This window comes from Sturnus vulgaris, chromosome 17 (assembly GCF_052056855.1).
Source record: "Sturnus vulgaris isolate bStuVul1 chromosome 17, bStuVul1.hap1, whole genome shotgun sequence".
In the NCBI taxonomy this organism is placed as follows: domain Eukaryota; kingdom Metazoa; phylum Chordata; class Aves; order Passeriformes; family Sturnidae; genus Sturnus; species Sturnus vulgaris.
In genome coordinates, this window is record NC_142259.1 from 13,079,016 (window position 1) to 13,095,364 (window position 16,349).

General features: G+C 43.3%; 1 protein-coding gene across 3 annotated transcripts in view; it reads left to right on the forward strand.

The window, feature by feature from the left end:
* The first annotated feature begins 277 nt into the window (after positions 1-277).
* Positions 278-16,349, forward strand: part of TSHZ2 (teashirt zinc finger homeobox 2) — a 209,788-nt gene continuing 193,716 nt past the window's right edge. For all 3 annotated transcript variants that reach the window (XM_088175113.1, XM_088175114.1, XM_014876077.2), the window contains exon 1: positions 278-1,111. In XM_088175113.1, coding sequence (XP_088031239.1) covers positions 1,072-1,111 — 40 coding nt within the window. In that variant the 5' untranslated portion in view covers positions 278-1,071. The remainder of the gene's footprint in view (positions 1,112-16,349) is intronic.

Consider the following 16,349-nt stretch of genomic DNA (forward strand, 5'->3'; position numbering starts at 1 on the left):
AGCGGTGTCCCTGCCTGGGGAGGGGGTGTGGGGAGGGGTATCCCGGCGTGGGGAGGGGTATCCCAGCGTGGGGAGCGGTGTCCCCGCGTGGGGAGCGGTGTCCCCGCGGGGCCCGGCGGGGTGGCGGCGGCGGGCGCGGTGCCGGCGCCCTGTCTCTTTAATGAACGGGCTCTGCCGCCCGGCTGCGCGGAGTAAATTTCCTCCTGTCATCGGGTCGCGGAGGAGGAGTTTGTTAATGTTCAGTTTGCTCGGTGGATCGATGCTCGCTGGCATCGCCTCGCCCTGCCTTGTTGTGTGCGTGTGCGCGCGTGTGTGTGCGGGGCGCGCGTGTCTGTGTGTGCGTGTGCGCGCGTGTGCCCGCGCTCGGGGCGCCGCGTGTGCGCGCGTGTGTGTGTGTGTGTGTGTGTGTGTGCGTGTGCGTGTGTGCGAGCGCGGATCCCACATTTCCTCCCATCCCGAGCCTCCCTGTCCGCTCCCACATCACTCACTGCCTGGCATCTGACAGCACGGAACCTGCGGCGCTCCGAGCACACACACACACACACACACACACACGCACACACCGCGCACACCCGGGCACCGCTCCGCCATACGGCTCTGCGAGGAGGAGGAGGAGGACAGGACAGGGAAGGGAGGAAGCAGCCAGCCCCACAGTCTCTCCAGAGCTGCCTTTTTAATATATACAGATCTATTTTGTTATTTATTTATTGCCGTTCTCTGGCACTGTGGGCGCCTTTCATTTGCTCCTGAGCTTGGATGTTTGAATCAAAGCAAAGCAAGTGTTGCAACAGTTAAAAAAAAAAAAAAAAAAAGCCAACCAAAAAAAAAAAAAAAAAAAAGAAAAAAAAAAGAGAGAGAGAGAGAGGAAAAAAAAAAAGAAAGAAAGAAACCTAGATCTCTAAAATAAAATAAAAACCAAACAGGTTCCTATCAGTGAAGTGGAAAGGAGGGGGGCAGGGGAGGCTTGAGGGGGGTGCTGGGGAAGCAGCTGAGAGGCAGAGGAACACGGCTCAGGAGCGTCTCAGGGCTCTCGGATCTGGGGACAGAAGTGAGATTGGAGAAAGTAGAGCGATGCCAAGGAGGAAACAGCAAGCACCCAAACGGGCTGCAGGTAAGGAGAAGCCATCCACTTACACAGCCTCTGTCTCTCCACTCCTTCCACTCCTACCCCCCATCTTTATTATTATTTAGGGTCACCCTTGCTTTTCCGGGCTGGATCTTTATTTATTTATCCCCCCTCCCCCTCCCTTTCCCTCCTAAGTCTGTGGAGCCAGTTTCATTCCCTATTTGCCAGGCTTTTGCCGTGCCAGGGCTGGCTGTCCGCTCGCCCTCCGCCGCTGTCCCCGGCTCGCAGCCGCCGCTGCCGCTGCCCTGCCGAAACTTTTCCCCCCAACTTTCTTCCCCCGGCGCCCCTTCTCCCCCTGCCCCTTCCCCTGCCCGAACCGAAAGCAGCCAGGCTTCCCTTTGCTTCTCGCTTTAGGATAGAATTTTTATTTATTTTATTTATTTTTTTTTTATATTTTTTTTTGTCCTTTCTGGTTTTCCCCCCTCCCGTTGCCTTTCGCTTCGGATCCGTGCGTTTCGCGAAGTGGGTCGGGGTGTTTAATCTTTTATTTCGCCGTATTTCTGGTGGCGGTTCTGGCCGGGTGTGTGTGTGTGTGTGAGCGCTGTGTGTGCCTGAAATAGTACAGGGACTCTCTGCTGATGAACCCGGTGGGGAAGTTCAGCCTTTGATCATCAGTGGTGAAAATTGCAACAGGAAATAAAATGAAACGTTCTGACTGTTAGAAGACAATCCACATTTTCAAATCAAATCCTTCTTTTGTTTCGTAGCCGAGTTTATATATTTGCACATGCCAAGTGGTTTTGCAATTTTTTTTTTTTTTTTTTTTTGAACAGAAGAAAATAGTTTGCAACTTTGGAAGTGTTTTGTTTGTCGTTGTTAGGGTGTTCTTTTTCTTTTGGGGGCCAAGAAAAAGAAACAGACGAGTGGGTCTGTATAGTAAATCTTTTCAAAGAGTTTTCTTTCAGGCTCCTTAATTGCTTTTTATTTTTTTTTTTTTTAATAGTGTGGTGGGGTTTTGTTTCTGGGAAGCGCAATATGGAAGTTCATTTTTCTTCTGCCAGACCCACCCACTGAAAAATCAGCTTTCCAGTTGATTGCCAGCTTTGATTTGACATTTGATTGATCACCTGTCATCTTGCTGCCTTTGATCTATTCATTCTTGATATATATCAATAAATCACTCACCATGGTAACCCAAGTGCCAATGACGTAAGGCTTGCCCTCTAGATTCTCTTAGCCAGACATGCACAATTATTATCTTGTTTGGCTTTTAATGTAGGCGGGTTTTTTCCCTTCTTTTTTCCCTTTGTGTCCTTCCTCGGATTAGTCCTTTAAAGAAAACTCATATTTGTTGTCTTTACCTTACAAATTTTCCTTCGCCCTTGCGAATATTTCCTGGGTGTAGCACAGCAAATGTGGGACAAAATGTATGGGCAAGTTTAGTGGCACACTTGAATAAACTTTGTGAAGTCGTGCTTGGGATCCACGCGGGGGGAAATGTCACCCCAGAGAAACTGGGACACGCAGAACTTTGATCAACTCCCAGCTTTGGCTGCATTTCTTTGGGTGCAGGACAATGGGCTGCAGGCTGAAGCTTTTGGGACGTGCCCAGGGAATGCACCTATGCAGGTTGGGATTCCTGGCCGGCAAAGATCCCAAATTTATGGCTCTCCCCGTAAATAACAGTTCCGCTAGAAATGCACCTATTTACATAAATATCTGTATGTACTCGGGAGAACTCTGCTATCAGAGACTCTATCATTATTATTTTCTTCGACCAAGAGGTTTGATCTGAATAAGGCATTCACATTTTCCACTTGCAGGATAAATAAATAGCTGTTTTTCCATGGATGCTGATCGGCACAGTGACAGTGCTAGAGCTGCTCCTTTTTTCTCTCTGTCAGGAATACGAGGCTTCATTTTATTTGGGTTTCAAAGTCGAATTTTCACTTGGAATGTGTGTAGTATCTTTCCGTGGCAGGGGCACGGTGTTCTTTTTTAGAACCATAGGATACAGTAAGTAAATTTTTTTCGAGCAGAGCCCGTGCTGTTGTTTCCGGGGATTTCCCTGCTGAGATACAGTAAGAGATGTTTTTATCCAGGATCCTACAGCATTTTTAAGATCTTAATGACAAGGGAGAAACTTGTATGACCACAATTAGATCTCTCCTTTCTCATTCTCATTATAAAACGTGCATTGCTCTGTAGTGGTGCATTTCTTTGATTAGATTTCTCCTCAGATCAGTGTTGTTTCAGGTGAGCAAAATCGTGCAAATGCAGTCCAGTTTCAGCCAGCAGAACTATTTGAAGTAGGTTTATACATTTGCAATAGTTCTCCTGCTTTGAAGTTGTATTTGTGTGTTTGTGGGGGGTAGGGGGAGTTTCAAAGAGCAGACGTGCCTGTTGTATATAGTTCTTAAAACTGACTTTCATTTTCAGGGATAATACTGAGGTTCTGTTTTGTATGGTGAAAAATACCTCAAAGTGACAGGAGACAGACTGTGCAGTAAGAAATGAAGCTCTCATCAAGGCTGATAGCAAAGCTCCTTAGTCCTTTTATTTAAAGGAGTTAATACATTATATATTACTTAATTTTCACTTTTATTTATTTTTAGTTGTACAAGTTCAAAGGTATCAGTTGCACTGCATTTTGTCTTGATGGCAGCAGAGATATTGAAGAGAAGTTTGCAACTTTTAGTTTCTTCAGATAGTTCACCTCCAAGGCAAGAAAAATGATAAGCCTTATGATTCTGGACATGCCTGCTTTTGTCATTGCTTAAAATTAAATACTATGCACAACTGTAAATAATTACTGCCATGCACTGACTTTGAAAGCAGGTTTCGAGTTTGATTAATGAATAATGTAAAGGTTAGAGAGAACCAGCGAGTGAATCAGAAGTGAAGTCCTGCTGTTAGATGAAAATCTATCTAGAGAAATATACATGGCAATTTTGTCCTTTTCTATTATTAATTTTAAGCCTTGTATTCCTAAGAAATATATTCCAGGCCATTGCAATGAAACAAGGGAGTGTAATTGGATAAATGGGGCACTATTTATGTGTGATGATGGGGATTTCTGCTCTCCGATTACACTTTCAGAGCCACTTTATTTCCCATCAACGCCGAAACGATGTCAAACGCATTTTGATCTTTGCAGCCGAATCTTTTCTGAATCATCCTTGCTTTTTGAGAGCCTCATTCCCAAGTCGGTAGTTGTTGAGGCAGAGAGTTGCAGCTCTTTCCATCAGTGCCTGCTTTAGGATGGGACCTGTGTTTGCCATAAACAGCCCGTTTGTGTTGGGGCTTTCACCCAAACGCATCACAAAGGGCTTTAAAAAAGGGGCCGGCTCCTTCTCCCGCCCAGGTGCAAATCAAACATCCTTCCCCCGGAGCATCGCTGAGTTCTGACTGCTCCTGTGAGCAAGAAGAGGCTCGGGCCCACAAAGTCCTTCATCCTTCAGCAAAATGCAGCCACGTCTGGGGCAAAAGTCTCCTAACGATCCCAAATGGTAATATATTAACAGGAGGGTGAAAAAAGGGTGGAAGCAAAGCAGAATTGCTATTCAGATTTTATTCCTAGGGGTATGAAATAGCTTTCAAACACAATTTCACTGGATTAAACTCTCCTTTCCCCTGCAGCTTGTTTAAATGTGCATATTTTATTTTGTGATTGTGAATTGGTAGTTTGCTTTTTTTAAAGCATGAGAAGAGGAATCTGGACCCTTCACCCTTTGCGGGTGAAATTTTATATTTCTTCTTTTCTTTCTCCCTCAGCCCCAACAGACTAGCTAAGAGCCAAAGCTGGGGAGAAGTACAGAAGAAGCAGGTCTCAGGCACATTTATTCTGTTTATCGGAGCTGTGGAATAACAAGGGTGTGTTTTTGGAAGAGTCCTCCTAGAGCAGCAAGCAGAACGTGGTGAGCAGGGAGTTCTTTAAAGCCGCAGCTTGCACCTTAGTAGGAAAGGTTATTTAAACCAGAATCATATTTAGAAAGTGAAATTCTGCTTGTGCAGAGAGCAGAGCAAATGGCAAGCAAAGCTTTCTCCTTGTATTTCTGTGGCAAAAGGCAGCGAGATATCTGTATAAATGTAACAGGAGCACTGTGGCTGTTCCAGGGTTATCTGTATCCTTTATAACAGGGGCAATGGCAGCAGATTCTAAGGAAGCAGTGCTGAATGAAGCTGTAGAAATGGCAGCACTGTTTTGTTTCAACATCCTCCAGAAAAGCAACTGCACATCAAAACCACCTAAACAGTTCATGCCTCAGAACCCTTCACTTACAGTGCACATCACGATGCTGACAGATGACAAAAAAAGCCAAGGTGTTCACAAACAAGAGGAGCCTTTAAATCCTGGTTAATTAAATATATTCCAAAATAGGTACTTTTGCAACTAAAGAGGCACCAAAATTAGTCGCCATCTGCGTTAAATTCTGCAGTCGGCTCCTAAACCCAAAGCTGCTCGGAATTTTTTTTCCCGTATCAGAACTCAGGCCTGAACGGGACAATTTGAAATCAGGTTGATTTTAGTGCCAGTTCCCCTATTTCAATTTTCCCCTCATTTATCCAAGCCCAGTATATCCCCACTATCCGAAGAGCAGGGCGCACCCAGAGTTCAGCCCCTGTGACTGGGAAACAAAAAAAACATTTCCATCAGCAAATGACACAATTTTGCAGCACTTTTGAAAGCATGTCCATTGTCAGAAATTCTAGTGCATAAATAAATGCTCTCCCTCTTCTGTGCTCCCATTTTCTCCAAACCGGCAGGATTTTAGAAATTTCCTCCCGGAGCTTTCTCCTCCTGATTTTTGCTCTCATTATCAGCACCCACCTCAAGGAGCTGTTTCCCCTAGCAGAGGTCCCTGGAGTCTCTCGGTAGCACAGGGCCAGGGTGAGTTTTTCTGCCATCATTTCCCTTCCCATCCCGATGAGGACATCACTCCCAGAGAGCAACTCCAGACTCGAGGAGAAAAAAAAGCTGTCAGTTGCTGTGGCTGCAATTCCCAACTTAGCAGCAGCAGAGGGAATGGAACTGTACTCTATCAATTACAGTTGGAACCAGAGGCTAAACACTTATTGTGTTAAGCTATTGTGCAGATCTTAAGAGCTCAAATGTAAAAAAAATATCATGTCAGCTGGTGGAGGGGAGAATAAGGCCCAGTTCTTCCACTGGATGACGTATTATTAGCAAAGGCAAAGTAAAATTATTCAAATTCTGTTTAATGCTTCTCGGGTTGAGATGTGTGTGCCACATTCTGCCTTAAAAAGGGGGGACCCTACAGACTTTGCTGCTGAAATAAGCCTTTGTTTCTCCCTTTTCTCTGTAAAATGAAAATATTTGTGAAGTTTTACCTCCAAAGCATGCTCACGCAAGCAGAGAGACATTTTCATTTGTCTCCCAATCTGATACAGGAGCCAAGTGGAACCACATTACACTCCGAGCTGAAATCTTCCATTTCATTCATGCAAGAGCAGGGATTTTTCATTACCTATTTAATTACAATCATTTACATGAGAGTGGGTCCAGTTCAGCAGCTCTTACTCAGCACTTTGATTCAGTGGGTGACTGGCCTGTGGTAGGACTGTCTGTGTGAGTCTGGGCTGTTCAGCTGTAAAATTCAATATATATATATATTCCTGGAGAAGCATTCTGCCTCCAAAGAGGGACCAGATTCTTCCATTCAGCTTTAAATCCAAGGACAGTTCTGCTTGGAACTTCTGTTCCTAACACTTGCAAGCTATTCTTTCCTGAAGTCTGCATGACTGAGATATTCTGCTTGCTCGGCCAACTTCCCTCCCCAATCACGTTTCCATGCTCTGTGTTAATTCCTGAGCACTGATTCTGGGTTCCAGGAGGTGAGATGGGCTTTTTAAAAAAACCCTTTTTTTAAGGTACAGTGTTCACAGAGGAGGCAGCTCATGAGAAAATGCCTGAAAATGGGGTTGCAATCCAAAGCCTGAAAGTTCCATGTGCTTTTAGGGACTAAAAGGAGTTATTTCTCATTAAGGTGGCTTCTCACTCGGGGCTGTTGGCACAGAGTAATTTTTCCCGTGTTATAATAACGGCTTCTTCAACTCAGAAGTACCTTGACAGCAAACTGTGTATTTTTTGAGGTTTCAAGGAGAAAAGCATCACAGAAGCACAGTGTTTCCCATTAGATTTACACATCCCTCTTTAACTGTTGCTGGCTTTTCATCCATTACCTTGTGAGCAAAAAAAAAGAAGTGGAAAAACTGGTCTTCTGATCTAAGTGTTGCATTAAGTGTTTCATTTAGAAAAATGAAGAGAATCTTTGTTTCCCTAAAAGAAATGTTTCCCCCTTTTGCCCTAGGAAAAAGAAAGGCACAACAATAGCTTCAAAATGACAGGATCTGATTGTGAAAAATACAGAGTTTCTAACGTGCAGCTCCTGATGGTCCCAAGTATTGGTAAAATTCCACAGTTAAAGAGAACAAACAGTCCTAAATGTCTGAGAAACTGATCTTTTTCGGGCATGCACACATCCATACCTGCGAGGAGGGGAGAAAAATGTGTGTGTGGGAGAGGGATGCACCTGGAGAGCTCGGGTGTTCAGAGCAGCTTTTGATTATTGCACCAATCTTTGCCCAAATGTTAGAACTGTGTTGTTAGGAGTGGTGTCCCCTGAAAGTCCTTTGTTAGGGTTTATTTTCTTTAAACCTCCAGCTCCTGGAGTCTGATGATGATTATGCAAGTGTCCAATATGTATTTTAGTAGGAAATTTATTTCAAACTGCTTGCTCTGGAGAGGAACTTGAAAACAAGCAGGATAGAAGTTCTTATGCAGAAGAAAAATGCCTTGATTCTCAAAGTGACTGTTTTTAACTTCTCATCATTTTCAGCCAGTCTCGTGATTTTTGAGGTTGTGCTTCGTGCTTTTTGTATAAACAAGGTTGGCAGTATTGCTTTTGCCTGATTCTGGTGATGAACTGGTGTGTGTGTGTGTCTGGGTGTATAATTATAGACATACACACACATAATATCAGTAAACAAAATACTGAACATAATGATGGAGTGGAGCTGTGTGAGTTGGAGCTCTGGCTTTGTATTGCCATAAACAAAGCAGTTCTGAGAGCTCAGACCATCGGTTCTTGAGGAGTGACTTTCAATTGAAGTTTCCTGGAGATTGTTTTTAGTGGCAATTAAATCTAGAAAGTTAATAGGCAGTAACTGCTCTTTATAGGATAAATACTACGAGGAATGCACAGCCTACCTTTTTCCCAGATATAATCAGGCTGAAGTTTATTGAAAAAAAATTTACAACTAGCAACATTAATGCTGTATTTTTATTGTATTAATGCAAATGAGATGCTGACTCCCTTCTTTCATCTCCATGGCTTGTATCTATTAGAGCTGTATCTTATTCCTTTCTGTGTCTTTTCTCCCTGTGTTCTGTAAACTGCTTTCCTCTAATGATACTGAGGCTCATTAAAGTGACTCCCAATGCTAAAGAGACTCTGGGAAACATCCCGAGCTGTGGATGGCTGTGGAAAAGCACAACTACCGAGTGTATGGGGAAAACTAACCCGGATCAAGCCTTGCATTCCCATTTCGGGAAACCTTTAAAATGGATGGGTCGAACAGGAAGAAAAAACTTCCAGGAAGGACTGTGTGCTGCAAAGAACAGGTCATTTTTAACTCCCAGCCCTACCTGACAAAGATAAAAAGCAATAAAGTTTTAAGGAGCTTGCTGGCTCTTTCTGCATCTCTCTCAAAAGACTAATTTAATTGAAAAGCCTGTTGTGCTTGTTTTTATGCATGTAAAACAGAAAAGGGGCAATTTTGCACAGGGCCTGATATTCCAGCACAATATAATTGGAACTCTTCCTGCCTGCTTTTTAAGTCTCTCTGTTCATATAAAATTAAGACCCACTTATCTTAAATTGTAGTAAATCTCATTCAATATTGCTTTCATAACTTAAAAAAGGCTGTTACATATTCCCAAAGCAACTTTGCTCAAGTGATATTGGGTCTGTTTATGTGGAATCGGCACAGAATTTCTATTGAAAAAAGGAGCAGCTTACAGTTCTTGGTTTTAATGACCATAATTAAATTCTCTAGAATACCTTGATAGCTCAGATTGTTTTTTTTCTTAGTGAACCTCTGCTTAGAGGAATCAGAATGAAAATCTGCACATTGGTGCAGTTTGGCGTGTGCAGACAACAACCTTATTTCTATCACTCCCCCTGCACTTGGACAGAAGTAATTTCTATTTTTCATAGAAAGGTTTTACTCTGAATTTTCCATATATAAATATTTTTTTTCTGTGTGTGAATTGCACGGCAAATCACCAGCACGATTTATAAGGTCTGCAATTTTCTTTGTACATGTAGGAAGAACTCATTTGCTTCCTGCAGGGTGAGTGGACTTCACAGGAAAGTGCTGGGTCTTTTATGATTTTATGTTTTGTATCGAAGAAACATAACCTTGTGCCAGCTGCTGTATTGGTCTACCAAAATTATTTTTTTTATGTGTTTTTCAGCCGTGTCATAACATTCATAAGCACAGTACATGTAGCATTAAATTAATACGTGAAAGGAGAAAGAAGTTAAGTACTTATATTGATCATCTGTAGCATTAAATGCTAAAAAAATTAAAAGCTTTCCAGTGCTTTTGATTAGCTGCATGGATCCTGCCCGTATTTGTGTCCTTTGTTTGGCAATGGAGCGATATTTCTTCACACTTAGCACCTTTTTTTTTCCATGGATTTCTTGCTGGTACTCCTCAGAGTAACCTCAGTGATGTGGAATATTTCCCCTCAGCTGTTCAGAAAGGCGAATTGAACCCGGGAGGTTTTACCTGATTTGCTCAAGGTCAAGCAGCGTTTGCTCCCAATTCCCTGCTCGAGGTACTAGGTCACATTTCTATCATCAGAGCGTTTCCAGGAGGGAAATCTGGGCTGGAAGCTCAAGGCATCCCCTGGCCTGTGCTGGGAGAGGAGAGGGAAGAGCCCAGCTGGGACCCTGGGGAAGGTGGAGATGCAGTTTCATCCCTGCTGAGCAATTCCCTGTGATGGTGGAAGAGGCTCTTTGTTCATGGCCAGGAGCTCCCAAAAACGGGAGAGCTCACAGCTTGAGAAAGCAGAGCTCTGTTAATTCTAACAAGCCAAGGGAGCTTGAGCAGACAGGAGTTTTAGACAGAATAATCAAGTTTTTTACATTCCAGTTTTTGGTCCGTGCTGTTTCAGGACCAGAGAGTTTGATTCCTGCTACTTTTCTTCCCATAAACTGTTCTGCATTTCTTTGGCAGAGCTGGATGTGCCTGTCTATAAAGCATTGCCCTGAGAAATATGTAAAAGCTGGTGAAATTGCAGCTGAACAGGCCATACACATTTTCCTCCACTCAGACTGCCAGAGGTGGTTGGAATTCTCTAGTGCTAGAGCTTGAGCTTCCAGTCCTAGGGGTCTAAATCCTTACATGGGCAGCTAAAGAGAGACCTGAATTTTCAAAAGCCTTTAGCACCAAATTCCCATGGACCTCCCTCAGTTCCCTCCCTTGTGTAAACTGGAATTAGGGCTCGATCAAGGGCACTTTTATGCTGTTTCTCTAGGCTGGAGACGTATGTATAGCCTGTAGAAGAAATATGGTGCAGGTAATAGCCTCTGGATTCATTAAGGATTGTTCATGTTTATTTTCACACCGTATTACCTTTCAGCAATGGTCGTTTCAGCCATTATATTGACAGGAACTCCCAATAAATCTTAGGTAATACAGGGCTGATCTGCCTTACCTGGGAGACCACCGGCTACCCCCTGGAGCAGAGGTGTTGAATCACCAGGTAGGGCTTTCTTCTCCAGAGCTGGGGACTTGGGAAGCTCTCCCATGGCTCCTTTTCATGTGGAAATTAATGCTTGCCTCTATTTCTGAATAGTAGGTTATTAGAGTTCATATGCAAATTCCCAGGATGGGAATTTGTCTCTCGTTGATAATTGATATAATAATATATATTTTTAGTGGTCCAAAGTCCTTGAGCTCGAGCCTTGTATACGTAATTTATGTTTATTTCTTACTGTTATTAACTGTAATTTAGTTGTTGGCGCCTTTCATTGCCTTAGATTGAAGGGAGTGTCTCTCCCCATTGCCCCTCCATAAACAATGCCCTCTCAGGGTTCCTTCTCCTGTATCCTTGCCCAGACATTTCCTAGCCTGTCAAATACTGTCATTTTATTCCTTACAGATCATTCACAGTACGTCTCCTGTTGCACACACAAATAAGGAACAAATGCAATCAGGATGCATCATCGTTTAGCATAACAAATAAAAGCCGATCTGTGCAGATTTGCCTTAAAGTGTCTCTTAATATGTATTGTCAAAATGTCTGAAGATGTCTCTTACTCGTAAGCGTTTAATTATTTGTGACAATTAAACTAATATTCAGAGCGGGAAGAAAAAAAAAATTAAGGGATTAAATATTTTCTCTTGTCAAAAGCTAACAAAACGTTACCTGGCAGAGCAAACTCTTTAAATTTTATGTTTCAAGCAGACCTTAGAAAGGAAAAAGCATCAGAACAAAATTACAGGGCCTGGATTTGGTATGGAATTTGAGGAAACTGTATTTTTAAAACTAGACCAAAATTTAAGGGCACATCATTAAAGCATATATCAGTAATGAGCGGCTGAATACTTGATGATTAAAAAATAGTTTCTATCAATTTTTAAGTCAGAGCTGAAATTTATGGCCAAGGGCTGCTCTGACTGAATCAGGGACTCAGACCTGGGGTTTTTAGGCTCACCTGGTTATTGTTTTACTCATGCATGAGAAAAAACAGCTCAAATATGACAGCACAAGCCATCAGCCTTTTCCGTGGAATTATAGATGTATTTTCTGGGGTTTTTTTTGTCTGCTGAGCTCTTTATCCATCTGAATTGTTCAGACTGAAGAGTCAAGGTGCAGTGCATGAGGCAGGACAAGATCCAAGACTGGTGCCCAGGGCTGAGCAACTTCACCTGCCTGGCAGGCCTTGAATGTGGTACAAGTTCAGATGTGTGACAATAAAAAGGGGGGCAAAATAGGGAAAATCTTGAAAAGCACAGAAAAGCAGCATGGTCCTTGAGATCAGTGATGTGGGAGCACTGGATAGCCCAGGGCATGGCAGCAATAACTTCTGTATTATGGGCTCAACAGTTCTTATAGTCCAGATTGTTGGGGGTTTCCTGCTGAGAAGTTTGATTTCTACTGGTTCTAATGTTTCCAGTTCTGAGCTGCTTGAAGCAACCATTTCCATTATTAAAATCTGTGTTTTCTTTCTTAAAACGTTCTTCCTGTAATTTAGGGTAGGATGTTATTTGGCAAAAAATTAGAAGACGTTCATCAGGGTTTATTTCAAAGCTGTGGGACCACTGAGCTTTCTGGCAGTGACGTGAACATTTTTCAGAGATATCTTCTGCTTTCCCTGAGAAAATCCACCCAAATTTGTCTGACTTATAAAGCCTAAAAGTTGCTGTTGCCAAAGAATTTTTAGAAGGTGACACAGCATTCTCCAACGTGCCATCCCCACCACACATGCTCTGTTCTCGGTTTCTCTTTTTCAATTACATTCCCTTAAAAAATGTTTGAGCTTTGGATAAGTAGGACAATGGCTGCAGGGGCAGCGATGGTTCCGAGCAGTCGAAGGAGAATGAAGAAAAGCTTTTGTTTGTGTTTAGCTGGAGCCCAGGCCTTGAGGGAGGAAGCAGAGAAATGTAGGGAGCAGAATGTGGGAAGAGCATAAAATTATCAAATATTGGTAGAAAACAGGGGTAAACTCGTGTGCGTGACTGTATTGCCTGGTCAGAGTAGAGCGCCACCGTGACCGTGAGCTCGTGCCAGGATCAGTCCCCGGTGGGAGCCGATGTGGCTCCACAGGTGTGACCCCCAGCTGGCTTTCCCAAAGCCTGGGCTCACCCACGGCTCACAGGGACAAAGGATTTGTGCAGGAAATCCATCCAGGCCAGCTGGGGAGCAAACCCAGCCGGGCTGTGCTGGGCTGGCACTGCCAGGCCTGAGGGGCCGCCATGGCACGGCGTACGTGAGGGGACCTTCTTCTGTGGGGAAAAAGTCAAAAAATCTCCTTAAAACCGGCCAGAGCTGTGCCCTCCATGTCAGGTGAATGGCAGGGATGAGATCCCATCCACAGGAGAAGTGCAGGAAAGGCGCAAAACCCAATGGGAAGGAGGAAAATTCCAATTCCTGGTGCGGGAACAAGGAGAAGATGGCGCCAGGCAAGGGCAGGGCTCCCTTTGGATGGCAGAGCCAGGAGGAGAGTGGAAGAGCTCAGGCAGCACAAGGAGAGGTTGGTGACCCCACACAGAATGTGTGACAGTGGTTTATTTGATACATTTGATATTTTTGGGGTGTTTGGGAGGGGTCGGGGGTTGGTCAATGGCGGCGCCAGGCCTGGCATGGTTGGCGTGGATTGGGCTGTGGGCACTGAGGGCAGTGAAGGAGCTGTGGTACAAAAGCAGCTCAGAGAAAACACAAAGAATCCTGCCAGGAGTTTCAACCACAGATATCTGTTCAGATAAAAGGTTTGTTAGTCTGAGAGCTCCTTTCCTGCCCCAACATGCCCATGGTGGAGGGCTGGTCCCTGGGTCGCTGTGTGGGTACCTGCCCTGGGCCCTTGGGGCTCTCACTTTGGTTTTACTCAGAGCCAGGGATTTATTTTATTTTATTTTGGGTTTTTTGCTGCCCCATGGGAGATTTTTCCTATAAATATGATCTTTCTATCTGAAAGTCAGTGACAAAACTCAAATCAGGCTCAGCAGAGCAGGTTGCCTTCAGGTTATTGTACTGGTTTGTGTCACTTCCAGCATTTATGTATTAAATAACTAAAATCCTGAGAATGTTAATCTAGAAAACAGTCATGTCTGCATTATTCTTTTGCTGTTTTGGTGAACTTATTAAAGATTTTACAAACTTGTGATTTGGGTTAAACAAATGTAAATCATGTGGAGAAAGAGTTGCGGGAAGGCAGAGGAATGTTATGATGCCATCAACATCTGGGTTTCCATTTGTTTGGATTAGGGACATTTTACCTTAATCATTCCCAAACATGTCTGCTAAAATCCCTTCTTTCATTTTTTATCACCTATGAGGTACAGCCAGGCAGAGTTTCAATTTGTGTGTGTGTGTGTGTTAGGGTAAAAGTGCTGAAATTTGTTGTTGCTGTGAGTATACGAACAGTCTCATTTTTATATTAGTCCTCCCTCTTTATAATTGTTTGGAAACATTTTGATTCGGTTAAAATGCACTATTTCCAATATACAAAGTATGAGCAAGGGAACAAGGGAGCGATTACGAGTTTCTCCAAGGAAATAAGCATCTCTTAGCCATCATCCTGCAACTGGGAAAGTTCTAATACATGACATCTCTGTAATGTAACCTAATAATATTTTTTTTTTTAACAGTGATGTAATGGGGAGAGTGACCTGGACTTTGTAAAAGTTCCCCTACTTACTTCAGATTCCCAAGGGCAATGTAACATTCTAGACTGTGTTTTATATGCCCTGATTAAAATGTAACATATTTTTGCATTTCCTGTGCAGTGACCTGTTAGTGCTCATAGACAGAACACTTAAAGAACAGTTACAAGGAGACATTTCCAAATGTGCCTAATATGGGCGAGTTTTTATAACATTCTTATTTCATTTGAAATTGCAGCTACAGCAGGAACCATTCAGACGGAGCATTGATTTAACTTTTTAATCCACTGTTTTGCTACGTCAAGTAAAATAAATGTTTGTTTTTAGCTCCCTTTTTTTGCATTGCTAAAACTCGTAACTACTTGCTTTAAGCTTGGGATTCTAAAGGGAGCTACATTATCTGAGATTTAAAGCTTGCTTTTTGTAGCTGCTTTCTCACAACTCCCCCAAGAAAAAAAAAATACAAAAGTACAACTTTAGCAAAAAGGGCTTTTATATCTCTATCAATTATAGAAACACCAGCTGCAGTAGATTACAAATGTGTTTGGCTGATTGTGATGTTGTGTGGGGAAAACTGTCACAAGGAGCTGGATGCTGCTGTCCCCGGCAGCTCGGGGATGTGGCTCAGCTGCCCGGGCTCGGCAGTGCTGCTGTCAGGGCTGGGTGGGCAGGAGCTGCAGCCTGCCCGGGCACTGCCACAGCCAGCTCTGCACGGAGCACTCACTGCTCCTGGCACTGCGAGAAACGAGGGGATGTGGGCACGAGTGTGAACCGTGTGTCACTGCCCGTGTGCTGCTCTGAGAGCTGGGACTGAGCCACACAGACACAGACCTGGGCCAGCAGCCTCTGGGGACAGCCACTCCACTCAGTGCTCTTCTTTATTTTTTATATCCAAGATATTTACTTCTGCTTTCTTGAAGAAAGTGGGGAGAAAAGGCACCACAGAACAAAAATTGTTTGACCAGCCCATAAAGGTAAAGTAGCTGGAAGTCACGGATAAAAGAATTACAATGTCAAGACAGCAATGCAAGACGGGCAGTTTAGGATATTTGGTGCTGTTGAGCTCAGGAGAAAATTAATGTCTCAATGTATGTGCAGGTCATTATCACTCCACTAAAACATGGCTACAAGGGTAGCAGCCCAAGGGCTCTCTGTTAGTTGTGCCTTGGTTACTGTGTCATTTTTCTTACTGAGCTTTGGGTCACTCTGGGAGGACGTGGTTGGGCCCTGGTTTATTTTAACAAAGAGAATCTGACATAGGAAAGTTCTGTGTATACTTTACAGTGAAACTGCAATTTTCTATTTTCATTTAATCCCAAGAATGTTGGCATTTTCCAGGCTGTCAAACAAACGAGAGCACTGGAGGACAGTTAGATGTGTCTGTCTAGTTCATCTATGTAATCTACCTCATTTCTAATGTGCCCATCACCACAGTGTCTAGGCAGAAAGTATCTGCCCTGCTTTAGCTTTTTGTCTTTATTGGCTGTGGTAACCTAATTGAGTCCTAAGAGCTTTCAGATTCATCTGCAAAAATAATAACAAAAACATTATCAGAATAATGATTCATATTTGTACTCTTACTCAGAACTTCCCTTTCTCTTCTGAGTGTATTTGGTTAGTGGATTACTGTTGTTTTATCTAGAAGAGGTTATGTTTTAGAGGTGTATTAAATTGGAATTTTACTTGAGTCAGCAGTGAGTCAAAACTTCATTTGGCTACTAAAGTGAATTCACTCATGTCTTCTAACGTCCTTCTCCTTTTCTCTTCATTTACTCAGCCACCCGGTTTAGCATCTGTGTCTGTTCTCTGACCCCTTGTCATATAAACCATAGGTAAAGGTAATAAAAAGCAATAGAAATCGTGG